Source organism: Chelonoidis abingdonii, chromosome 5, assembly GCF_003597395.2.
Source record: "Chelonoidis abingdonii isolate Lonesome George chromosome 5, CheloAbing_2.0, whole genome shotgun sequence".
Classification (NCBI taxonomy): domain Eukaryota; kingdom Metazoa; phylum Chordata; order Testudines; family Testudinidae; genus Chelonoidis; species Chelonoidis abingdonii.
The window spans coordinates 114,238,976-114,265,237 of record NC_133773.1 but is presented as its reverse complement, the minus strand read 5'-3'; the positions used below and the strand labels follow the sequence as shown (position 1 = coordinate 114,265,237).

Sequence of the window (26,262 nt, the reverse complement as noted above, 5' to 3'; positions counted from 1 at the left end):
TCGTGCGGGTATTGTAGTTTTGAGAATGCTTGGTGGAGATTTTGTAGGTGTTGGTCTCTGTCTGAGGGGTTAGAGCAGATGCAGTTGTACCTCAGTGCTTGGCTGTAGACAATGGATCGTGTGATGTGCCCGGGATGGAAGTTGGAGGCATGAAGGTAGGCATAGCGGTCGGTAGGTTTTTGATATAGGGTGGTGTTAATGTGACCATCACTTATTTGCACCGTGACATTCTGAATGGAAAAAGAGAGATTCTGACAGGGTTCAGGAGACCTAAGGTTTGGAAAAAGACAAGAGTATGGGAAACATTTAATTACATCTTCAGAGAGAACTACCCTGAATTAGACAGTCATCAAGATGGAATCACTGGAATTTCCAATCTTTTGGAGATGGGATTGGAATAACATGCAGCCGATGACAGGCTAAGGTAGGGGTGTGAAGGAAAGAGCCTAGGACTGGAAACACGGCCTTCTGAAGCAAAACTGCTGTATACAGTTAGTTGAGTGGCTGAACTGAATGGCTGTCAAAGCACAGATACATATTCTGTAAGTTTGTGAATAAAAAAGAGTTCCCTGAGATGATGGGGATATATGATTAAATGGGTCAACTCAGTCTTGAGCCTCAGTGGTAACAACAGAGTAATTTAAGACAAAGGCTAAGATCAGTTGGTTCTGTTCTTCCTCTAGCAAGTTTATTCACTGCTAAATAAACAATAGGTCACCAGAATAGCTATGAGGACTGAAGTCATTGTCATATGGCAAGATGATAGTGTGTAAAAGACATTCTCTCTTTAATGGGATATTGAAGAGAGTTAAAAAAAAACAATTTTGAAGAAGAAAAAGGTGCAGAAAAAGCAGCAGCCCTAATATAGAATGGTCTGGTAAGTTAGAAATAGTCAAAAGGATTTCTTGTGCACTGTGGTCCCTGCTTCTGGAAGATGGCCCTCTGGCTTTGTAGAAGTAACATTAATTGTTTTGGTGAAGGAAGGAAGGAGTACATGAAAGTAGGACCAGGGCAGATAAAGAAGCCTTGAAAGTTGAAATTAAAAGCCTTATTTTTCTCGTTCCTAAAGCATGGACATTTTAATTTTAAGTTAGTTCATTAAGTGTCTGACCCAGAAGCTCCCAAAGATGCACCCTACAGAGTAAGGAAGAACTGCTATTTGGCAGAAAGTTCTTCAAACCAGGATTTGAGAAAGAATTAATGGTAATTTAGGTACGAGTGATCACAACTTGATTACATTTCTAATGTGAAAACAGAATAAAGCCTAAACCAGTGATATACATATTTGGTGCTTTAAAAGGGTCAATTTCACACAGTTGAAAACAATTACAAGCCAAATTAGATACAAGGAAGAATTTAATCAGAAAAATGTGAATGATAATTGGGAATTGTTTAAGAATGCTTTACTAGTTGCCCAAAAAAGTCACAATCAGAAGGCCATATTGATTAAAAAAACAACTCGGTTTGGAGGGGAAATGAAGGCAGTTCTAAAAAAAATTAAAAATTAAATATTACAAATAGATGAAAGGGAAAATTAACAGTAACAAATATAAATCAGAAGCTAGGAATTATATAAAAATGGTAAGGGAAGAAAAGAGACACAAGGAGAAATCTATGGCTAGCTGGATTAAGTACAATAAGGAGTTTTTAAAGTCAATTAGGAACAAATGGAATCCTAACAATGGTATTAAGAACATAACAACCACCACACTGGGTCAGACCAAAGGTGCATCTAGCCCAGTATACTTTCTTCTGACAGTGGCCAATGCCAAGTGCTTTAGAAGGAACGAACTGAACAGGTAATCATCAAGTGATCTATCCCATGTCACCAATTCCCAGCTTCTGGCAAACAGAGGCTAAGGACACCATCCCTGNGGCTACGCCAGTGCCGTGAGAATGTCTGCTCTCACTTTCAGGTGACATTGCATACAAGAAGTGGGCAGCATTATCTCCTGCAAATGTAAATAAACTTGTTTGTCTGAGTGACTGGCTGAACAAGAAATAGGACTGAGTGGACTTGCAGGTTCTAAAATTTTACATTATTTTATTTTTGAATGCAGGTTTTTTGTACATAATTCTACATTTGTAAATTCAACTTTCATGATAAAGAGATTTCACTACGGTACTTGTATTAGGTGAATTGAAATATACTATTTCTTTTGTTTTTACAGTGCAAACATTTGTAATAAATAAATATAAAGTGAACACTGTACACTTTGTATTCTGTGTTGTAATTGAAATGAATATATTTGAAAATGTAGAAAACATTCACAAATATTTAAATAAATGGTATTCTATTATTTAACAGTGTGATTAATCGTGATTAACTTTTTTAATCACTTGACAAACCTAATGAAAGAGCATCTGAGTTGACCGTAACACTACATAACACAATGATAAATAGATGATAAAATGAACTAATTGGCTACAGATTTCTAAAATAACACAACAATACACTTTTGTCTACAGCCTTAGATTCACGTGGAAAACATTCTGCCTGAATTTTGAAGTATATGGCTTCTCTGAAAGTGAAAGGTTAAAAATTTGTGGCAGGAGTAATCTGCTTTGTCTCAATTGCTAGACCACATATAGGATGAACCAGAGTTTAATACAGTACCCACGAGGATGATTTTTGCCCCTTTGGGCCAAATTTCTTTTACCATTTTGGGAAAGAAAGAGTCATGGTGGAGTGAGGAAAAAGGAGGGAGTGGAAAAGGAAAGCACTGTTGCATTTTCTTTGATGCCAGCCCCAATACATGGCAAATACTCTATTGATATTTGTAAAGATGACATCATATCCTTTTAAATCTCTCCTTAAGTGATTTATTTGAAGAGCTGGTCAGAAATTTTCTGAAGGAATGCTTTTCTGCCGGAAAATGCTGTTGAAATTGAAATGTGCCACAGGAACATAGTAGTTTTAATGACATGATGACAGAAACCAAGCAGGAGTCTATTGGATACCTTCCTGATTTCTGGCCAGCTTGCCTGCCCAGGCTCCTAGCTCCTTACCAACGTGTCAGATGGGCTGCCTTTGGGCAAGGGCTCCCAGGCTCTCCAGCAGCACACCAAGTGGACCTTCCCTGGAGCTGACAAGATCCCTGTCTCCTTAGCAGCTCAGAAGCCCTAGCTCCTCTGCCCACATAGCAGATTGTTCAGTTGGAAGTTCTGAAGCTTCATGTTTTGTTCTATTTCAGAATTTTTTCTTTTTTAATTTTTCACAGAATGGAAATTCTAGTTTTCAGCCAGTTCTATTCACTTGCTATTGTACCTACAAATCTCTTCTAGCATCTCTTGGGAGCTCTCCTGAGCAGGGACTGTTTGTTACATGTCTGTATGGTGATTAGCACAATGGAGCCATGCTCCTTAATTGGGGCTCCTAGGCAACACCACAATACAAATAAATAATAATAAAGATGATTAATAAGAGAGTATTGGGCCAAGTCACTGAAAAAGTATCTACCTAGTAAGCCAAAGGATTCTGGTACCTGGAGCAAACCTTAAGATGTTAAATATGCACTGGAGATGTGCAGAGGTTCATGATTACCAAGCACAGCAGAAGAGACAGAAATAGAAAGTGGACCCAGGGAACTACTGTGAGACAGGCTGTAAGAGGACAAGAACCCCATTTTCTGGAGGAAGAAAGCTCTGCTGAAGAGCTTGAAATACCTAGCCAGATAACATTGTCTTTTTAGACAATGCACCAAGACCACTTCTGTTTCATGTGGAAAAGAACTCCCAAGTGGTTAAAGCAGCAGAGAATCCTGTGGCACCTTATAGACTAACAGACATTTTGGAGCATGAGCTTTCGTGGGTGGAATGCCCACTTCATCAGACGCAGGTAGTGGAAATTTCCAGGGGCAGGTATATATATGCTAGCAAGCAAGCTAGAGATAACGAGGTTAGTTCAATCAGGGAGGATGAGCCCTGTTCTAGAGCCAGTTGAGGTGTGAAAACAAAGGGAGAATTGGTCTGAGTTGGCAAGCCATTCATCAAGTTCCTTTGTTCAACCCTGAGCTGAAGTGTCAATTTGCAGATGAATTGAAGCTCAGCAGTCTCTCTGAAGTCTGGTCCTGGAAGTTTGTTTGCTGCAGGATGGCCACTTAAGGGTCTGCTATATGTGGCCAGGAGGTTGAAGTTGCTCTCCTACAGGCTTTTTGTATATGCCATTTGATTATCTGATTTGTGTCCATTTATCCTTTCCATAGTACTCCAGTTTGTGAGGCGCTCGTATTCATATTGCAGAGGGGCCATTGCTGGCACTATGATGGCGTATATTAACTGGTGGATCGTGCAGTGATAAGCGGTGATGGTGTGGCTGAATCGGTTAGGTCTGTGATGTGCGCGGGTGTAGATATCTGGGCAGAAGTTTGGCATCGGGTTTGCTTCATGGATTGGGTTTTCCTGAACTAGAGCTATCTATGGTGCAGTGTTCAGTTCCTGGTGAGAAACGTTTCCAGGGTTGGCAGTTGTCCTGTGGCAAGGATATTGGTCCCGACGCCGCCAACCTGGAATGAGCGCCCAGTACCAGATAGGTCATCAGGGATACAAATGGTCGGTGGGTTAGAGATCCCTAGATGATGCTGGAGGGCTTAGCTGGGGCTGTGTGTGATGGCCAGTGAGTCATGTTGGATTCTTTGACTTGGTTTGTTTGCAGTAGAAGGCTTCTCGTACACAGTCTGGCTCTGTTGATCTGTTTCCTTATTTGCCTCGTGCGGTATGTAGTTTTGAGAATGCTTGGTAGAATTTGTAGTGGTTGGTCCTTGTCTAGGGGTTAGAGCAGATGCAAGTGTACCGTCCAGTGCTTGGCTTAGACAATCGGAATCGTGTGATGTGCCGGATGGAAAATTGGAGGCATGAAGGTAGGCAATAGCGGTCCGGTAGGTTTTGAAATAATGGGGGTGTTAAATGTACCATCACTTATTATGCACCGTGACATTCTGAAATGGAAAAAGAAAGCAGATTCTGACAGGGGGTTCGAGGAGACCTAAGGTTTGGAAAAAACAAAGTATGGGAAACATTTAATACATCTTCAGAGAGAAAACCTACCCTGAATTAGACAGCATCAAGAAATTGGAAGTCACTGGAAGTTCCAATCTTTGGAGATGAGGAATTAACATGAGCCTGATGACAGGCAGGTAGGGGTGTGAGGAATGACCTAGACTGGAACACCGGCCTCTCAAGCAGAAACTGCTGTATACAGTAGTTGAGTGGCTGAACTGAATAGGCTTCAAAGCACCAGAATACATATTCTGTAAGTTTGGAATAAAAAAGAGTTCCTCGAGAATGATGGGGATATAGATTAAATGGGCTCCAACTCAGTCTTGACCTCTAAGTGGTGAACAACAAGTAATTAAGAACAAAGGCTAAGATCAGTTGGTTCTGTCTCTTCCTCTAGCAAGTTTATTCACTGCTAAAATAAACAATAGGTCCACCAAAATAGCTAGGAGACTGAAAGTCGATTGTCATATGGCGAAGATGAAGTGTGTAAAAGACATCTCCTCTTTAATGGGATATTGAATGAGAGTTAAAAAAAAACAATTTGAAGAAGAAAAAGGTGCAGAAAAAGCACGAGCCCTAATAAAGAATGGTCTGGTAAGTAGAAATAGTCAAAAGATTTCTTGTGCACTGTGGTCCCTGCTTCTGGAAGATTGCCGCCTCTGGCTTTGTAATAACATAATGTTTGGTAAAGGAGGAAGAGTACAGAGTAAGTGACCATGGGCAAGATAAGAAGTACCTTTGTAAAGTTGAAAATGTAAAAACCTATTTTTCTCGTTCCTAAAGCATGGCATTTTAATTTTAAAGTTAGTTCATTAACGTGCTGACCCAGAACTCCCAAAATGCCACTAACCAAGTAAGGAAGAACTGCTATTTGGCAAGAAAGTCTCCAACAGAATTTGAAGAAAGAATTAATGGTAATGTTAGGTAACGAGTGATCCACAAAACTGATTACATTCTAATGTGAAAAACAGAATAAAGCCTAACAGTTGATGATACATTTTGGTGTGTTAAAAGGTCAATTCTGCACAGCAGTTGAAAACAATTACAAGCCAAATTAGATACAAAGAAAATGTACATCAAGAAAATGTAATATAATGGGAACTTGTTAGAATGCTTTACTAGTGCCCAAAATGTCAAATGCAGAAGGCCATATTGATTAACAACACTCGGTTTCGGAAGGGGAAATGAAGGTCAGTCATAAAAAAAATTAAGAAATTAAATATTACGAAAAATGAAGGAAAATTAGACAGTAACAAATATTAGATCAGAGAGGGCTAGGGAATGCTATAATAGATAAATCCGGAAGGGGAAGTAGAAAGAGACACAAGAGAAATCTATGGCTAGCTGATTAAGTACAATAGGAGTTTTTAAAGTCAATTAGGAACAAATGGAATCCTAACATGGTATTAAGAACATAACACCACCACACTGGGTCAGACCAAAGGTGCATCTAGCCCACAGTATATATCTTTCTTCTGACAGTGGCCAATGGCCAAGTGCTTAGAAGGAACGAACTGAACAGGTAATCATCAAGTGATCTATCCCATGTCACCAATTCCCAGCTTCTGGCAAACAGAGGCTAAGGACACCATCCCTGCCCATCCTGCCTAATAGCCATTGAGGGACCTATCCTCAATGAATTTAGTATTTCTTTTTTAAACCCGTTTAACCCATCTTGGCCTTCACAACATCCTTGACAAACGATTCACCAGGTTGACTGTGCGTTGTGTGAAGAAATACTTCCTTTTATTTTAAACCTGCTACCTATTAATTTCATTTGGTGACCTCTCTTATCCCATGACAGCTTACTTTGCTTAAGGGCCTTTGGTGAGGGACCTTATAAAGGCTTTCCAAAAATGTATGTACACTATATGTGCTGGATCCCCCTTCTCCACATGCTTGTTGACCCCCTCAAAGAATACTAGCAGATATTTGTAAAATAAAATCATGCCCTGCCAATGTTGACTCTTCCCCAACAAATTGTGTTCATCTATACGGCTGATAATTCTCTTCTTTACCATAGTTTCAACCAATTTGCCTGATACTGAATTTAGGCATACCTGCCTGTAATTATTGGGATCACCTCTGGAGCCTTTTTTAAAAACTGGCATCACATTAGCTATCTTCTAGTCATCTGGTTGAGAAGCTGATTTAAATGATAGGTTACAGACTACAGTTAATACTTCTGCAATTTCACATTTGAGTTTCTTCAGAACTTTTGGGTGAATACCATCTGGTCTTGGTGACTTATTACTGTTTAGTTTATCAATTTGTTCCCAAAGCTCCTCTAATGACACCTCAATCTGGGACAGTTCCTCAGATTTGTCACCTAAAAATCTCCCTCACTTCGTCAGCTGTGAAGACCAATACAAAATAATCATTTAGTTTCTCCGCAATGGTCTTATTGTCCTTGAATGCTCCTTTAGCATCTTGATTGTCCAGTGGCCCCACTGGCTGTTTAGCAGGCTTCCTACTTTTGATGTACTTAAAATGTTTTTTGCTATTACTTTTTGAGTCTTTTGCTAGCTGTTCTTCAAATTCAAATTCTTTTTTGGCCTTCACTTGCCAGAGTTTATGCTCTATTCTTTTTTCCTCAACAGGAATTAACGTCCACTTTTTAAAGGATGCCTTTTTGCCTCTAACCACTTCTTTTACACTGTTGTTTAGCTATGGTGTCACTTTTTTGGTCATCTATATATTTTATTTTGGGGCATACATTTAAGTTGAGTCGCTATTATGGAGTCTTTAAAAATTTTCCATGCAACTTGCAGGGATTTCACTTTTGGCACAGTACCTTTTGATTTCTGTTGATGAACTAACTTCATCATTTTTATGTAGTTCCCCTTTCTGAAATTAAATGTTACCATGGTGACCAGCTATATTCACCTCTTGGACCAAATGCTGTGCTCCACTGAGGACTAACTCAAAAATTGTCTCTCCTTTTCTTGGTTCCAGGACTAGCTTCTCCAAGAAGCAGTGATTTAAGGTGTCAAGAAACTCTCTCTGTGCATCCCATCCTGAGGAGACATGTATCCAGTCAATATGGAGATAGTTGAAATACCTCATAATTATTACTTTTTTTTAATTGTATAGCCTTTCTAATCTCTCTGAGCATTTCTCAGTCACTATTGGCATCCTTGATCAGGTGGTCAGTAGTATATCCCTACTGCTATATTCTTATTATTCAAGCAGGGAATTACTATCCATAGATAGATAGTATGGTACAGTTTGGTTCATTTTAAGATTTTTATTTCATTTGACTCTACGCTTTCTTTCACATATAGCACCACGCCTCCACCAGTACTACCTCTTCTGTCGTTACAATATATTTTGTGTATTTTTTGATATATTGATCCACTACTAGATGGAAATGGTAGAATTATCGATAATAATGCAGAAAAAACAGAAGTGTTTAGTAAATACTTCTCTTTTGTATTTGGAAAAAAAACAGATGTTTTAGTCATATCAAATGATAACACTCTTTCCATTCCACTAGTATCTTAGGAGAATGTTCAACAGCAGCTACTAAAGTCAGACAGTTTTAAAACAGCAAGTTTGGATAATATGCAACAAAGAGTTTCAAAAGGGCTGGCTAAGAGCTTGCTGAACCAATAATGCTGATTTTCAATACGTCTTGGAAAACCAGGGAAGTTTCAGAAAACTGGAAGAAAGCTAATGTTGTGCCACATATTTAAGAAGGGTAAAGAGGATGACTCAGGTAATTAGGGGCCTGCCTATCTGACAATCATCATGGGCAAGATGATGGAGCAACTGATACAGGGCTTGATTAATAAAGAATTAAAGGAGGTAATATAATTAATGCCAATCAAAATGGGTTTATGGAAAACAGATCCTGTCAAACTAACCTGTTATTTTCTTCATGAGATTATGAGTTTGCTTGATAAAGTTCATAGTGTCAATGTAACACACTCACACTTCTGTAAGGTGGTTAACTTAGTACAGCATGACATTTTGATTAAAAACTAGAAAGATATAAAATTAACCCAATACATTATAAATGGATTAAAAGCTGTTTAACTGACAGGTCTCAAAATGTACCTGTAAATGGGGAATCATCACTGAGTTGGTGTGTTTCCGGCAGAGTCCCTCAGAGATTAGTTCTTAGCCCTACACTATTTAACATTTTCAACAACTGGGAAAAAATATAAATCATCACTGATAAAGTTTGCAGATGACAGAAGAATTTGAGGGAGAGCGGTGAATAACAAAGAGTATAGGTCACTAGTACAGTGCAATATAGACCACTTGGTAAAGTAGGTGCAAGCAAATAGTACATTTTAATGTGTCTGAATCTAAACATATACATTAGAGAAAAGAATGTAAGCCATACTTACAGGATGGGGGACTCTATCCTGGGAAAAAGCGACTCAAAAAAATTTGGGCATCATGGAGGATGATCAGTTGCACATGAGCTTCCAGTGCAATGCTGTGGCCAAAGAGGGCTAATGTAATCCTGGAGTGCATAAACAGGAGAATCTCAAGTAAGAGTAGAGACATTATTTCACCTAACTATTTGGCACTAGTGCGACTGCTGCTGGAGTACTGTGTCCAGTTCTGGTGTCCACTATTCAAGATGGAAGTTGATAAACTGAAGATGATTCAGAGAAGAGCCATGAGAATGATTAAAGGATTAGAAAACATGCCTTATACTGATAGATACAAGGAGCTCAATCTATTTAGCTTAACAAAAAGAGACAGTTAAGGGATGACCTGATTACAGTATGTATATGAGGAACCAGTATGTAATAATGGGCTCTTCAATTTCACAGAGAAAGATATAAAATGATCTCATGGCTGGAGTTTGAAGCTAGACAAAGCTAGAAATAAGGTACAAATTTTTAAATGATAAATAAACCACTGGAAAAATTTACCAAAGGTTGTGGTGGATTCTCTGTCAGTGTCAATTTTAAATCAAGAGTGGATGTTTTCCTAAAAGATATGCTCTATGAATTATTTTGGGGGAGTAGCATACCCTATTATTATACAGGAGGTCAGACTGGATGATCACTCTGGTTCCCTTCCAGCTTTAGAATCTATGAATTTAAGAACGCTGCAGGCTACAGTTAGCAGAGCCAGGGATTTAACCAAAAGGAGGTCCTCATTCAAATACTTTGAAAATATATCAAAGTAGATGGTCTTCATAGGCATGAGGTATAAAGAACAGGATGCCAAAGGTTCAAAGGGCAGCTCCATCAAGACAGATGAGCTCCCCATCCGACAGCGGATGAATCCATTATCAGCATCTTGGCAGATAGACTTATATTCCCTAACCTTAACCTTTACAGACTGTATTCTTGGTCTAACTATATACTTTACTTGTTCAGTACACACAGTAAATAGAGACAACAATGAGCAATATAAAAAGTAAAAAAAATGGAGACTGCATCTCTATGCCTTATACTGTGAACATGCAGACAGAGGAGCAAATTCTGGAGGAAAATTAAACTATTTCCAAGTGGTCCTGAAGGCTATCAGAATTCCCAGTTCACAGGCTTTTTCTTTTCATTGATTTTGTCATCAGTGAACATTTTTTGCCACTGAACTAGGAGATGCTTGATGCAGTAGGACAATCTCTGCAATCTCGAAGGGATGGATTAATGACCTGGATGCATGGATATTTCTGGAAAATCTAATTAATAATTTAAGGGAAAAACTCAGGATCTTTTATAAGTAAATAAGAGTAATAACTCTATATATAGTTTAAATCATGGCTTAATTAAGCTATAGCTAGCACTTGTATCTCTCTGATCTTCAAGCAGAGCATGACTGTTATGAAACTGACTTCTAGAAGTCATGGGTTTGGCAAAATAATAGCAGATCAGTGTTTTGGAAATAGTAAATCTCAATGTTGACTTTTGGGAAGAAATTGGATAGAACACAGAGTACTATCTTCTGTTGATGGAATGTAAAGTATTGTTATTTTATAATAGTTCTCCAAGTTTGGGCATTGCCCTGACAGAAACAAAAGGCATGAGAAAGGCCACTCTGAAGAACAGGAAGTAGAATACCACCTCTTGGAATGGTTCAATTTTTTTTTTGGTTAAAGAATAGAGTACCAGCTTGAGCATCTATATGAGAAATATCTTAATTTCTGGAGGTTTCAATAACATTCATGTCTTTTAAAAATCTCTTGACATGTGAGCAAACTGCAAAGTCTGGAGTTATCTGAATTCAGCATAATACACAAGGGTGAAATTACTGAATTAGTGGACATCCAAACTCCAGACCATATTGTAAAAGTAAAATCTGACAAATGCTTAGGATGCTGTAGACATCAAGCATTAGGTTATGATGTTTATTAATGGTGTTAGCCTTTGTCATTGTGAGATTTAATGCTGCTGGTTTTGGAGGAAGCATTAAGACCAGAGAAAAGGTCATAGCTGTATAAAAATAGCAAGCAGTGTCGTCTTACCACATCTGGGAATCAAAGCCTGGGTCACCAGTTTGGTGCCACATGTATCATCCTGGCCCTTTCCTGTCAGACCAGTATTTTTCAACAGTCCAGTCCAGTTTAACAGTCAAGAAGCTGAGGGGCATTGTGATAAATGAAGTGTGTGGGGGGTGTAGCACCCTTTGATGGACACCCAGCCAGCCAGTTAGTTGTAAAATCCCTCTTGGTAACTGTTCTCTACTTGCTTTACTTGTAAAGGGTTAAAAAGTCCCTCAGGTAAAGAAAGAAAAAAGTGAGCTGTGCACCAGCTTCACGCCAGTGTTTTCAGCCACCCCAGGATGGATAGAATGGGCGGACCACTCCATTGACACAGGTGATGCTTGCCCAATTAGAGCCCAACCCTACCAGATGGCTCCTCAAGCTACAACCACAATAGAAAGGGAGTTCAAGGACATGTTACAGATGTGTGTAATCTGCCCCTCTGAGTGCATGGGCCTCTCTAGTGGTTCTGGTTCCCAAACCAGATGGGGAAATCCACTTGTGTGTGGACTACTGTAAACTAAATGCTGTAACATGCCTAGAAAACTATCCAATGCCATGCACAGATGAGCTATTGGGAGAAACTGGGACGTGCCCAGTTCATCTCCACCTTAGACTTAACTAAGGGGTTCTGGAAAGTGCCGCCAGATGACCCAGCCAAAAATGATCACTCTTGATCACTAATGTACAGCCATATGAATTTAATGCGCTCCCTTTTGGACTGCGAAATTGACCCGCCATCTTCCAGAGATTGGTACATAACCTTCTGGCTGGCTTTGGGGAACCTGCAGTCGCCTACCTCAACAATGTGGTTATATTCTCAGATCCATGGACAGAACACCTGGAACATCTCCAAGTGGTCTTCCAGCGCATAAGGGAGGCAGGATTAACCATTAAGGCCAAAAAGTGTCAAATAGGCCTAAACAGAGTAATGTACCTTGGACACCAGGTGGGTCAAGGTACATTCAACCCCTATAGGCAAAGGTAAATGCTATCCAAAATTGGCCTATCCCTAAATCAAAGAAGCAGGTCCAATCCTTCTTGGGCTTGGCTGGGTGTTACCGACAATTTGTACCAAACTACAGCCAAACTATCACCCCAGTGACAGACCTGACCAGGAAAACACAACCAAATGCAGTTCAGTGGATTGAGAAGTGTCAAAAAGCCTTTAACCAGCTTAAGGCGGCCCTTACATCTGATCCTGCACTGAGGGCCCCGGACTTCAACCAACTATTTATCGTAACCACAGATGTGTCTGAGCATGGTGTGGGAGTAGTTTTAATTCAGGAAGGACTAGATCAACAATTCCATCCTGTCGTGTTTCTCAGCAAAAAACGTTCCGAGAAGGAAAGCCACTGGTCAGTCTCAGAAAAAGAATGTTACTCCATTGTGTATGCTCTGGAGAAGCTATACCCATGTATTTGGGAATGGCGGTTCCACTTGCAGACTGACCATGCTGCGCTGAAGTGGCTTCACATAGTAAAAGAGACTAACAAAAAACTTCTTCTGTGGAGTTTAGCTCTTCAAGACTTTAATTTTACAATACAACACATTTCAGGAGCCTCTAACAAAGTGTCTGATGCACTGTCCAGGGAAGGTTTCCGACAATCAGCCAGGTAAAAATGTCCCTGCATTCTAAGTTAGTGCAGTCCTTGAAATATAAAAAGTACTGTTTAGATCTTCACATAATTATTAATAAAATTGGAGGTGTATGCATCTTATTAACTCTGTTTCCTAAACCTCCAGGAAGAAATCCCAGCCGGTGTGAACCTGACCTGAACCAAGCTGGCCAGCACCATCTGTGATTTGGAGTGTGTGAGATAAATGAAGTGTGTGGGTGGGGTAAGCTCCCTTTCATGGACACCCAGACAGCCAGTTAGCTGTAAAATCCCTCTTGGTAGCTGTTCTCTACTTGCTTTACCTGTAAAGGGTTAAAAAGTCCCCCAGGTAAAGAAAAAAAAGTGGCCACCTGACAAAAAGAGCCAATAGGAAGGCAAGAACTTTTTAAAATTGGGAAATAAACATTCCCTTGGTCTGTTGCTCTCTCTAGGCTGAAGAGACAGGAAGCAGGAATGCTGTGTAAAGTTTGAACCAGATATGAAAACCATCAGATCCTATCTAGTAAATTAGGAATGTTTAGAAAAATGCGATTAGGTTTATTTCTGTTTATTTTTTAAGGCTTGTGAACTCCTTTGTGCTAACCCCAGATGCTTTTGTTTCCTTGTAACCTTTAAGCTAACCCCAAAGAAAGCTATTTTGAGTGCTTAATTTTTGGAATTGCTCTTTTAAAATCTAGCAAAAGCCTAAGTTCCAGATGTATTTTCTTCCTATTTGTTTTTAATAAAATTTACCTTTTTTAAGAACAGGCCTGGATTGTTGGTGTTCTAAGAGGTTTGTGCATGTTGTTTGATTAGCTGGTAGCGACAGTTAATTTCCTTTGTTTTCTTTCCCAGCTCTTCCCCAGAGGGGGAAGGGGAAAAGGGCTTGAGGGTACCCCACAGGGAGAAATTCCCAAGTGCTCCATCCTGAGTCCAGGGTTTTTTTTTGCATTTGGGTGGTGGCAGCATTTACCAAGCCAAGGTCAGAGAAAAGCTGCTACCTTGGGAGTTTAATACAAACCTGGAGTGGCGGCCACCACCTTCTGTACTCAAGGTGACAGAGTGGAGATTCAGCCTTGACAGGCATATTCTTCCAGTATTGTGATTCCACAGAGTCTACTTCTGAATCTCTTCCTTTGATAAAGCAACTGGGGGAGGACCTTGTGATTCTCCTCTGTGACAAACATGGCAATTCCCAGCTCTCCTAGTTGTCCGTTATGGCTGCATTTATACTAAAAAATTACACCTGAAGCAAAAGTACAATCTATCCTTATTGATCATCCTGCTTCAGGTGTACACCGTGTGACCATCCTCATATAACAGTGCCTGCAAGTGTTGCAGGGCCTACAGATTGTTGAATCTATCCCACAATACCTGGCACAGTTCCCTGGAGCAAGTGCATACTATATTACAGGCAGAACCGGTAGCAATGCCAAAAGTTAAAATTGCCTAACACTTTCTATTAGTTGCTTTCATTTAACTTTGCTGAACTTCAACCATTTGGGCTGAATTTTCAATGCTGGATGGCTGAATGTTTTTAGAATATTTCACAAAAAAGGTTAAGTTGTTTCTCATAATAAGGCTGGAAAGAATTATGTTGTTTTGCCCATCTTGAAAAATTCTTATAAACATTTCACTAAGACACTAGCATCTCCATGCTTTAGAGCAGGGATGTGAAACTGGAGGATATGGGATAAGGTGGTGCTGCCTTGGTATCAGGAATATGCCTTTTGCTGCCCTCATGAAAAAAAACACCCAAATCTGGGCAAATTATAAGCCTTCAAAAAAACAAGCAAAACAAAACAAAAAAGAAACCTTGCAGTTCACATACTCACTTGAGACCTGAAGTTTGGTAGAAACAGTCAATGAAGATTCTGTCTGTACTGGGCTTGCACCAGGGCTGCAGGTGGCGAGAAGGATTTTCCCTGCAATTGCTCTGCCCAGCAATCAGAGGCCACCGTGATGTTTGGCATAGGAAATGAGAGGAGGGAGTCTGCCTCTCCTGTGCTCTCAATGCTTCTGGTTGCTAGTGCCCAGGAGAAATGAACAATGCATTTTGAATGGAACACAGGGTGAGGAGCAGAGCATAGGTAGTGAGAGGAGGTGCATCCATGTGGAAAAAACAGTATGATGATGATGATTCTATAATTAAAGACTGTATCTTAATGCATATGCACAAGGGGACCCTAATCTCAGAGTTGCAAATGACATGGCAGAATCATCAACCTTTCCCTCAGAACTGCTGCTGGACTAAATTCAGGCCTGGAGACCCAACGGAACTACTCTGACTAGTGCCACCATCTTTGGGCAGCGGTACTATATTCACCCTCTTCATATCTCCAACCCCCCATCTCTCAACAAAATACTGAGTTTTTACTGAGAGCTTCAGCCTAAAACAGCCGCTCTTACTATACTGTACTAGAAGGAAAACAGTACCTAGAGTCAGATAGAGGCAAAAAAGTATATCCCAGATCTCTTCTTCCACTGTTTCTATAAAGGTAACCTAACAAGTCTATAAAAACAAACTAAAACTGCAATGCTGAGAGAAAAGGTTAACTTATTAAATTGTAAAGTTATATCAGCATCCCCCTTCCCCCAAAAAATAAAAATACCAACAGAAAAAGGTTGTGAGGACAGAAGGAGGTAAAAATGGAAGAAGAGATACGATAAATTAGGCAGGAAAAAATGAAGAGAGCCAGACAAAGGGCTGGGATTGATAAAATAGTTAATTGTATATCTATATCATGGTGGTCTCCAGTCATGAAACTTCAGTTGTCTCTGATATTTCCTTAATGTTCCACAGCCAGCTCGAACATAAAGAGCCAAATATCCAAAAAGAACTTATTACCAATCCTAACATCTTGTCTATCTCCTGCCTCCTTCAAACTACTCAAAATCCCACCGCCTCCCATCATTATGCCATCATTCCACCGAATTTCCTTTATTAGCATCCTAAAAAATAAAAACATAAAAAACATACAACAATCCACACACACACACACACAAACACAAATTCAAGTTTGTTGTCCTTACTTTCAAGGTTCTGCAATATCTCATCCCTACATATACAGAATCCATTTAAAATTTCCTCATACACGTCTACGAAACTTCTATCTTTACTTTTCCCTTCACCTTTTCCTGTTCGGACTTTGTGCCTCCTTTCATACTGCCCTCTATGCTTGGAATACCATCTATTTATGCACCAGTATCTTCTCTCCCTCCCATTCACACTTCTTAAAACTCATTTCTTCAATAAAGTCATCATAAACTGGTCTCCTCGCTTTCTTAGCAATCAAATAGGTGTAATATGTACTTCCATCCTGTTAACGGTGCAAAAAGTAAATGATGGAAGCAAGCAGTAGATCACACTTTAACAGGTTTCTGCTGCCCATTGGTGAGGTGGTTTAAGAGCTTTAGTGTTCCAAAGGTTGCTGAATTGCCACCAGTCACTGAGTGCATGGATCCAGGAGTGGGGATATTTAGCTTTTAGGGAAATATGGCACATAAACAAAAAAGTTTTTTTAAATAATTTTTTCAAAGTTTTCCCATGAGATTTCTGTGGCTGTTTAGAGAAATATTTGTTAATGTGGAAAAAATACAGAAAAATCAATCATGAAATAACTGATTTTTTTGTACATGGATTTTAATAATCTTCAATAGAATTTATTTTAATGTACTGAATGCTACTTTGGATAGACAAACATTTAAAAATAGTGATTATTTTTGATTGTTCAGATTTGGATAATAAGATAATTCTACATGAAAACAATTTCAAAACAGCAGTATATTAAAGAAACAGACACAAAAGATTTACCTTGCTGAGTTTTCTGTTCTTGAGTTCTATTCACAGTGAGGTCTAGAGGGCTATCCTGTTCTTCCTGAAGGGAGTTTTCCGTTTGGTTCATTTGGATATTTTTACATACCAGACTTGGTTCAAATGATGAACCATTTCTATTCTCTTGAATTTTGCTACTTTTTGAAATGTATTCAATTGCAAACTGACGGATCATCTTTTTCATTAATTCCTGAGCAACTAGGGGAATGTTAGGATCACAGTTCTGAGGAAGATCTGGGGGAAAAAAAAACACATGGAACACATGCATTAATATAAATGAACAATTATCTTTCTTTTAATAATGGTAAAATACTTACTCAAGACATTTAATAATTTTGGCCCAGATTTTGAATCCCTCTCTACCTTACTCCATGTATAATTCTATGGAAATCAACGAGATTACCTGGGAAGTAAGGTACTACTTAATGTAAGTAACGGTACCAGAATCTAGCCCTTTGATTTTTAAAATATACTGAGCTGAAATTTGTCTTGTAGACTTCTAGGTCTGTGGTTTCACATGTAAAAAGTGTTTAAACAAAAATAGTGCAAGTGAATTAAATAAAGCTGTAAGTCACAGTGTAATGTTACTTTCAGAATGAACTTTTACTACAGCAAACAAAATATTATTTTAAGAATGTAGTTTTACAGATAATTAATCCTTAGTACTGACTGGAAAATTCTGACACATTCTCAGAAAAACAAGGATTAAGTTTGACAAAGAGCTGTTTCACTTACACATTAAGTTAATTTTCATTGGCCACATTGTCAATTCAGGATTGCCAGGCCAAGTTGGTAAGATGTCATTAGAAATTTCCCATACAAATTGTAGTTCTGTAATAAACTAATATTTGATTTCTCAAACTTTTTCATGGTATGTACCATGTTCTAATAGAAAAACTATTGTCTTAGATTTCCTTTCCCATTTTCAATTACAAGGCCATATCTCCTTTAATTTGTGTTCACATAACATCCCTATGGCAAAACCAGCGATTGCTTAATTTTTTCCAACACAGAAAAGTAGTATTAGGAAAGTGTGTAACATATTTTAGCCATCTTTTAATGCAGCTAACTAGCTGGAAAAAGGAAGAGATAGCATCACGTGACTAGCCGGGTCTCGTCAGATCACTAGCAACTTTGTCATAGACCAGTTTGAGAAACACCAAAGTAAAGTAAAATCCCACCTTCTGCTGTAATATAAAAGGTCTGCCAAATCAACAAAGCAAAAAAATTTAGCACTGAATAAGAATAGTTAGAAAGATCATCGAAACAGATCATTACTCCCTTATAGTTTTTACTTGTGCTGACTTAAGATGAGTTTTCAATGCAATATGTGGGATCTACTCTCACCGATATGCCAACGGAGTTGAATGGCTAAATCTCCATATCCCATTCAACAATGAACCCTTACACGTCTGAATCACATTTTATTTTGACAAAAAAAGACGTTTCTATGGTTAATAACCTTAGTTTCAGTATATGTTTTAATTGAGCTTTAAATATTCTAGCAATATTGCTGTACAGCAGCCCAAGCGTCATTGTAAAAAGTGCGGGGAACCTTATAAGGCAGGATTACTTATATTGTAATTCTGCTTCTCTGAAGATACAATTTTGGCAGAATTCTCACTTGTGCATTGTAGCACAAGACAGACACCACTCCCCAAGCTCTAAGACTTTTGGTCCCTAAAGGCAGCCGTAGTTAGCTAGGGCATCATCCTCCTCCCCCTCCAGCAACACAAGTGGCACATGAGACCCAGGAATCTAACCACTGCCCTTTTTTGAGCTCACAGAACTTTCATCGGCTTCGTCAAGGCCATATCACTATCCTATTACAGCATGACCTTTTGACGGGGATTTCAGTAGTGTCAAGCCTCTCAAAAACTTACAATAAGGGATGCAGAGAAACTGGTTTACCTTTCAACCAGGATCTTGAGAAGCTGCAAAGTCTGCCAAATGAAGCTGGATGCAGTTACTGTGGTATTTAAATTATTCTCAGACAGAAGATTAAGCAGATTTAATTAGTGGAGACTGAGGAATTTAAAGGATTCAACATGGGCCTACTACATCATTGAACTTTTACCTCTCACAAATTTTAAGTCCTCTAACAAATGGTTTCAAAGAGGCCAGTATGACACAGTTCTCCTGCTAAGAGACAGTATGCTGATGAAGTCTACTAAAAAACATCAGTGAGGGCTGTGAAGTTGGGATGGAGTATGGTATCCTGGTCCAGAGTAATCACCCAAAGCCAGACTAAACCTGATGGAAACAGCTTTAGCAATCTGCAACTCTTGAGACCACACTTCTCAGGGCCAGCAACGGCTATTAGGATCACTGAACATCTGTCTCTTGAGTTTGACAGGATTTTAACTACCAGAGGTACTGGTGGAAAGGCATAGAGGAACATCCTTCCCAAGTGGATGGACAAGGCACACTTGCCACCACAGTCTCTTAGGAACACAGGAACTAACATATCAAATCAAACCACTGGTCCGTCTAGTCCAATATCCTGTCTCTTAAATACCAGAAACATTTGCTTAGCACTTTCCAACAAGATTTAGTTATTGCATTTTATTTCTGGCTCAGTTTACCCCCTTCTCTTTATTAAAATGACAATGCAATTTTTCCAACTTTCATGATTTTGAGATTCTTGTGATATTTGGTGTTTTTTCTTTAAATTCCAGGAACCAGAGTTATCTGAATACATGAGAATCTCAGTTTTCATTTTAAAAACCAATAGATTTCTAACCCTCATGGTTGAGGAGAAAACCTTGAAAAGTTAGGAAGAATAATGGGCAATTACATAATAACCTGTCCACAGAAGGCAATTCTTCCAAATCCTCTCTAGTCAGAAGTTAGCTTACCCCTCGAATTATGAAAGTTGACAGAATTAAAAAAAAAAAGTTAGGAGAGGTTATCTTATCAGTGCCGTGGGCAGAAAACAATAGCTTCTTGTTCAGGTCAGTAGCAAGGAGTATCCACACTGGAGGAAAATGAGATCCATCATTCTGACTTGTGAGCAGATATCCAAGATTGAGTCAGTTTGTGACTGTGTTCTGCTTTCCTGCCAGGCACATGGCGACCAGAAATGTTGGTGGGGCTGCACCCACTATTCCCACACCTTCAGGGCTTCTCAATATCAAGACATGATCCACTATTGTCCTACCTGTGCATATAGAATGTGGTGATCAAAGTGCATTTGAATCAGCACTACCTTCATAGCGAGCAGATCTCTGAAAGTGCCTAATGTGTGCAGGACCACACTCCTCTTCACAAGAATAATGTGCAACTGTTGTTTCGTGAGAGACCAACTTCCTAAATATGGAGTCCCTGAATGTGGGCTCAGCAGCACAGGTTGGCTGTATCCATTGTTCATTACAATTTGGAAGAGAAGTATTTGCAAGTCAGTTCCTAACTGGTAATAGGTTGCTAGACTGTCACTAGGATCATGTCACCCAAATGTGATGCAAGAGTCCCTGCGATGCATACTTCAGTGGGATCTTGGGATCAAATGAACTTGCTTCATATGGGAACTGTCCAGGGTACTAATAACACAGTTGCAGCCATGAGATCCAATATTCACAGCATGGTCTGAGCTGTTCCACTGCTTATGCTTTCTCGAATTGGGGCTGTCTGGGATCCTGCCCTGAGCCAAAAAAAAGCATTCAGCTGAGCCATGTCTAGCAGGGCTCGTACATTCTCTCATTGTTTGCTGAGGAACTGAAGCCACTAGGGAGCATCATAAACTACTCAAACTACCCAGTAGTGAGATGGAATTATTTAAATTGTGTCTTTGACCAGGCATCTGTCCAAAAAGGGGAACATGTGCACTCCCAATTGAAAGGAGAATCAGGCAACCAGTGGCCATTGGGGATAACAAGCTCCCAAGTTGCATCTTCAATGGGGGCACTGCTCTCCTTTTCCCCTCCTTCCCTTGTGAGAAGGCCCAATGGATGCGACCACAAAATACAGAAAAAACAGGGTTGCCTTCAACTCTTACCTTCTCTATAGGAGTCCTCACCCGTTCCTGTAAGAGATTCTATTCAGTACCTATTTAGCAGCTAGCCATGAAGCAAGCGTACAGTCATCCATTCCTTTAACTTAGGCTACTTACTATTATCCACATCAATAACTGTCTGAAAATGATGCAATTCTGGCATTTGCCTTTGTGAAAGGACTCCACCAGGACAGACACATTTCTCCAAAGCATGACCTGCACATTGGCTTTGAAGACCCAATAGACCACAATACAAAAAGGCTACACCTGCCGATTTATAATTTTCTTGTCCATATTAATTCCATCTCTGAACCCGAGGTTTCTGGGGCCTGGTGTCATGTGTTTGACTGGCTTTTGCTCTTACTATAGTTGCTTTGGTCACCAGGTTCTTGTAGGAAGGGAGGAACACATGACTAGTGTCACTCATTTGAAAGATATACTTTTCCACAACTGTCTCCAAAAATGGAGCAGTGGTGTAAGTTGCCTGTCACATTTCCATCACCAGCAGCTGTAAGACAGATAGCGAGGAAAATGCAGCCCTGCTGGACTTGGGTTTCTGGCCCACGTATCAAAGTCCTTGAAAATTCCTGGACTCGCCCTATCTCAACATTTAGCCTACTGAGACAGTTTTTTAAGAGTGTGCTAGAAGTCCTGTTATGAAGTCACTATCCTGCTGCTTCTCCATGCTGGTATGTATTTGCTATCAGATGAGTTCTCCAGTTCTTCAGAATCCAGATAATAATTACACCATCCTGCCCCACCCAAATGCTAAAGAACTGAGCAGGTAATATGATGGTTTGGTCTGAAGTGTCAACACCACACTGGGATGCATCAACACACTGCACAAAGAGCACTGACACCAGAGATGCCAAAATAGTACAAAAATAAGTTCAGGTTGCACCAAGAAATCTGACAATTCATGGTACAGCATTAGAGGGAACCACTGAAAGCAGTACTCGAACATCTGAAGGAGCCAAATACTGCCACTCATGATTCCTAGCTCCATCTCAACCTCAAGTCCTGGAAACAAAAGGAAACCATGGATATCTGAATGTAAAGCTGCCTGGAGCTGGGAGCTTCATCAGTGAAGCACAAGAGGTCAGCTGGCTATCTCTAGCCTCCTGCCAATGCTTCTTATTCAGAGGCAATACCTTATCCAATGAGCAGGAGCTCAGTACCACCAATTTTCAGGCGCAAAGACCTCAAGGTTATTAGGGACTCAGCATGAAGTGCAGGGCATGTCAGTGGTGCTGACACAGATTTTTAACATCAGCAGCTGAAGACAACTCAGACTTACGGTTTGAGAATTTCTCTTCAGATAAACTCTGTCAGTCTGAGGAAGACTTGAAGGCAATCCCTATGATGCCTTAATCTACCACCCTGGCACAGGGCACAGCAAACATATTTCTCTATTACTGATATTTTTCTGCCTCATGGACATTGACTCCATTAAGTGATCTCTCTAGCTCCTTAAGGGTAAAGACAGTGGATGATATTTTGAAAAAACAGAAAAAATACTACTCAATGCAAGTAGCTTTGGGATTTAGTGAACTCTGAAATGCAGACCGGAGCCAAAAAGATTTAAGGAAGCTTTGGAGAAAATAAGGTGAAAAAAGGTGAAGCAGCAGCAAGGCAACAAATGTCAAAGTGATGAAACAACAGATATTAATGTGAAAACGCTAAAGCAAGGACAAAACGGAGAAATTAAAGCACCAAAGCATCTAATAGAAATAAATGCCTACCTATGAAACTGAAGTTCCCAAACTAAGAGCAAGAAAAGAGCTACTGAAAAATTTTACAGTCAAAAATTTAACAAACACAAAAAGATAACTGAAGTATGATCCACACTGAGCAGGCGAACACCTGGAGCAGTGACGAGAGAACAAAATTCCTTTGATGAATGCAGTCAAGAAAGAGCTGACTAGAAAAGAACTACAGATTCCTGGGTAATATGCAGCCACCAGTGGAGACGAGAAGGTGAGGTGGCTTGCATCCAAACATACTCTCTTTGCCTTTAGGAACCACAAAAACTACAGAACTTAGGGAGTTCACCTTACGTTATTATGACAGGGAGCACAAAACCCAGGAATGAGAAATCTGCCCATCTGGCATCTTTATTGAAACACAATTACTATCAAAGTTGCTGAGCTAACATAATAGTGGAAGAGTAAGCTATACAGCAATATTCTCTCTGTATCCACAAAATTGCTGTTTCTTTCCAATTTCAGAATCTTTACTGCTGATCATGTGTAAATCACACACTGACTGTTAGAACACAGGTTGAACTTGCAAAGCTAGTAATTGGATAAGTCATCTTTTCACTCGGTCTGAACACTGAACATATAAACTGGACACTAGGAAGTTTAGACTTGAAATTAGACAAAGGTTTCTAACTATTAGAGCCGAGAAGTTCTGGAACAGCCTTCCAACGGCAGTAGTGGGGGCAAAAGACATATCTGGCTTTAAAACTAAGCTTGATAAGTTTATGGAGGGGATGGTATGATGAGATAGCCTAATTTTGGCAATTAATCTGGCAACTGATCTTTGATTATCAGCAGATAAGTATGCCCAGTGGTCTGTGCTGGGATGTTAGATGGGATGGAATCTGAGTTACTACAGAGAATTCTTTCCTGGGTCCTGGCTGGTGAGTCTTGCCCACATGCTCAGGATTTAACTGATCGCCATATTTGGGGTAGGGAAGGAATTTTCCTCCAGGGCAAATTGACAGAGGCCCTGAAGGTTTTTCGCCTTTCTCTGCCGCATGGGGCACGGGTCACTTGCTGGAGGATTCTCTGCAGCTTGAGGTCTTCAAACCACAATTTGAGGACCTCAGTAACTCAGAAATAGGTTAGAGGTTTGTTATTGAAGTGGATGGGTGAGACTCTGTGGCCTGCATTGTGCAGGAGGTCAGACTAGATGATCATAATGGTCCCTTCTGACCTTAAAGTCTATGAGTCTAAGATTCAAATTTCCCATCAAAACTTTCTCTCAAATATTAGGCTTTTAAAAAAAAAATCCCTTCTGAACATTTTCCAATTTTAGATGCCCTATGGGAAAACTCCATTAAAATCATCCCAGATCTTCAACTGCCAGTTACTCTAAATTTACAGATTTAAACTTATTTACTGTAAGAAGCTAATATAGGGAGAATGTGAGTGTGAGTGGAAGAGGCAGAGCATGATTCAAGATTGCACATGACTTAAATACGAACAGTACTTTCAATTTCATATTTTATTGTTATCTTTATACCTAAACATAGGACTGCTTTATATTTGTTTTTCCACAATTCTTTAAAGAACTCTGGGGACTCAATGCTAAACAAGCACATACTTGTGTGTATGGGTGTATATATTTAACTGAAATACCAACACAGAGCCTAAAAATAAGCCCTTATGTGCTAATCACTTTGCTCACCAGTAGATGCTACTTTGGTTTCACATCATCAGGGCCAGATTTTTCTTATAAATAATATAACTTATGTAAAAGCTCTGCAGCTAAAAGGTTAAGTGAGATTCAGGCCACAAAGTTCTTGATAATAACTTTGAAAGACTGGGTTCAAGATCAGAGCTGTGTGAAATTCTGTATTTACACCCCTGAAAACATCACCCCTCGCAAATCCTGGTGAAAAATCTTTAAAAAACATAAATTTCATTAGTCTGGACCAGATTAAAAAAATATCAGCAACTTCCTTGGTAACAATGTGCATCTCTTACTCCCTATGTGCTCCTCCTTTGTTCATTTATGTACCCAACTCAACCCTGACCTAGTGAGATACCACATCTAAATCTGGTGGTAATCTGGCCACATCAGTGTTACTGAAATATACAGAGTGTGCGCACTATACTACTATTCTTTCCAAACAGATCATATTTCTTTAACTTTTCATATGGTGGAGGAATCACATTGAGCAGAAAGACTTGTTTGGGGGAAAAGAATGAGAAACATAGAATTTCTTTTCAAATATCATACTGCAGGGAACTGATTAGAAGTATTTTGGAGAAGATATAATGCCCCACAGATCTTCAAGACAGGTTGAAGTAAGGTGTTGGGAGTCTTGAATGTGCTACCAGTCACTGAGAAAAATTCAAATGAAAACAATACGTGATCTTGGATTTATACAGGATTTTCAATCACATACTGTATACTTCTGTCAAGTAAAAATTTACTTACGAAAAATACACTTAGGTACTGAAATGTAATTTTTAAATGTATGCTGATGAATACTGAAAAATATTTTAAAAAGATAAATTCAATAAAGGACTCGCTAGGTTGAAGTAATCAAATTATAATACACCTCTATCCTGATATAATGCGATCTGATATAACACGAATTCGGATATAACATAGTAAAGCAAAAACGGTTTTCTGTCTTGTCTACAACATACTTTTATTCTGTTTAAACCCAGTTTATACATTTAATAATTACTGCGTACATATTCAGTATGTATGTTTTTACAAGCCTGCCTTGGAAAGTCGAAATACAAAGCTGAGCGCCTTTACAGCATTTTTAAACTTTCATTCAGATTTTCATTGAATAAAAAACAGTCTTGTCTGCAAGCCTTAATTAAAGTTATAACACTGACAGTTTAAATCTGTTAATATTTTAAAACCATTTAAAATTTTTAAATTCATTTTGCACACAACAAAACCATATGCGAAGTGGTAGCTACTTTTCAACAGCCGTTATAATAAAAATGGCCTTCGTATTTATAACCATGACTAATTTATCAAAAAGGAGAGTTCAGTCTAACTTCGTCGTTGACCAATCTGCTGCGCCTTGCCAGTTTAAAGTTGTTACAAAACCATCCGTGCTCAGCGCCTCAGTTCTTAAAATATGGCTTGTATCAAATTACGTACCTACAGTACATTGTCTGTACAAATGTGCATGTATTGAAGTGGTGGAACAAATGTGCAACAATGAGAATGCAGGGGTAAACGTATGTTGCCTGTCCATAGTCCCATTAGGTGTTCTCATCTCTTCTGCCTATTTTAATCTCGTTTCTAAATTGTGTACAGTATAGACTAAGCTTAAGTTGTCTCACTAGTTGTATTTTAGAAACATTAACTCTGCGCTGACATTTTCTAAACAATTAAAAAATTGTTAGCATTAATATTAAAATACTATTGACGTGATGGCAAGTAGTTCACAGCCACGGAAATGAAAGGCATGGACAGTCAAAGAACAATTGGAAGCTTTGGACAGAATGAAATCAGGAATGAGCCACGCAAAGGTCTCAAAAGAACTAGGCGTGGGAGAAGCAACATTAAGAAGGTGAATCAAAGATGAGGATAGATTACAATCAATGCTAGTTGAACTGGATGAAAGTGAAGCACCTAAAAACTGCCCAGGATAACCAACTAGATAGAGCAGTATTTACATGGCTTGCCC

General features: G+C 39.3%; 1 protein-coding gene across 10 annotated transcripts in view; it reads right to left on the bottom strand.

The window, feature by feature from the left end:
* Positions 1-26,262, bottom strand: part of LCORL (ligand dependent nuclear receptor corepressor like) — a 220,203-nt gene that overhangs the window by 74,036 nt on the left and 119,905 nt on the right. For 9 of the 10 annotated variants that reach the window (XM_075066570.1, XM_075066568.1, XM_075066566.1 and 6 more), the window contains one exon: positions 16,862-17,116. In XM_075066570.1, coding sequence (XP_074922671.1) covers positions 16,862-17,116 — 255 coding nt within the window. Of the gene's footprint in view, positions 1-14,892; positions 15,074-16,861; positions 17,117-26,262 lie in introns of those variants that run through there. The other variant, XM_075066573.1, reaches the window with a different exon arrangement.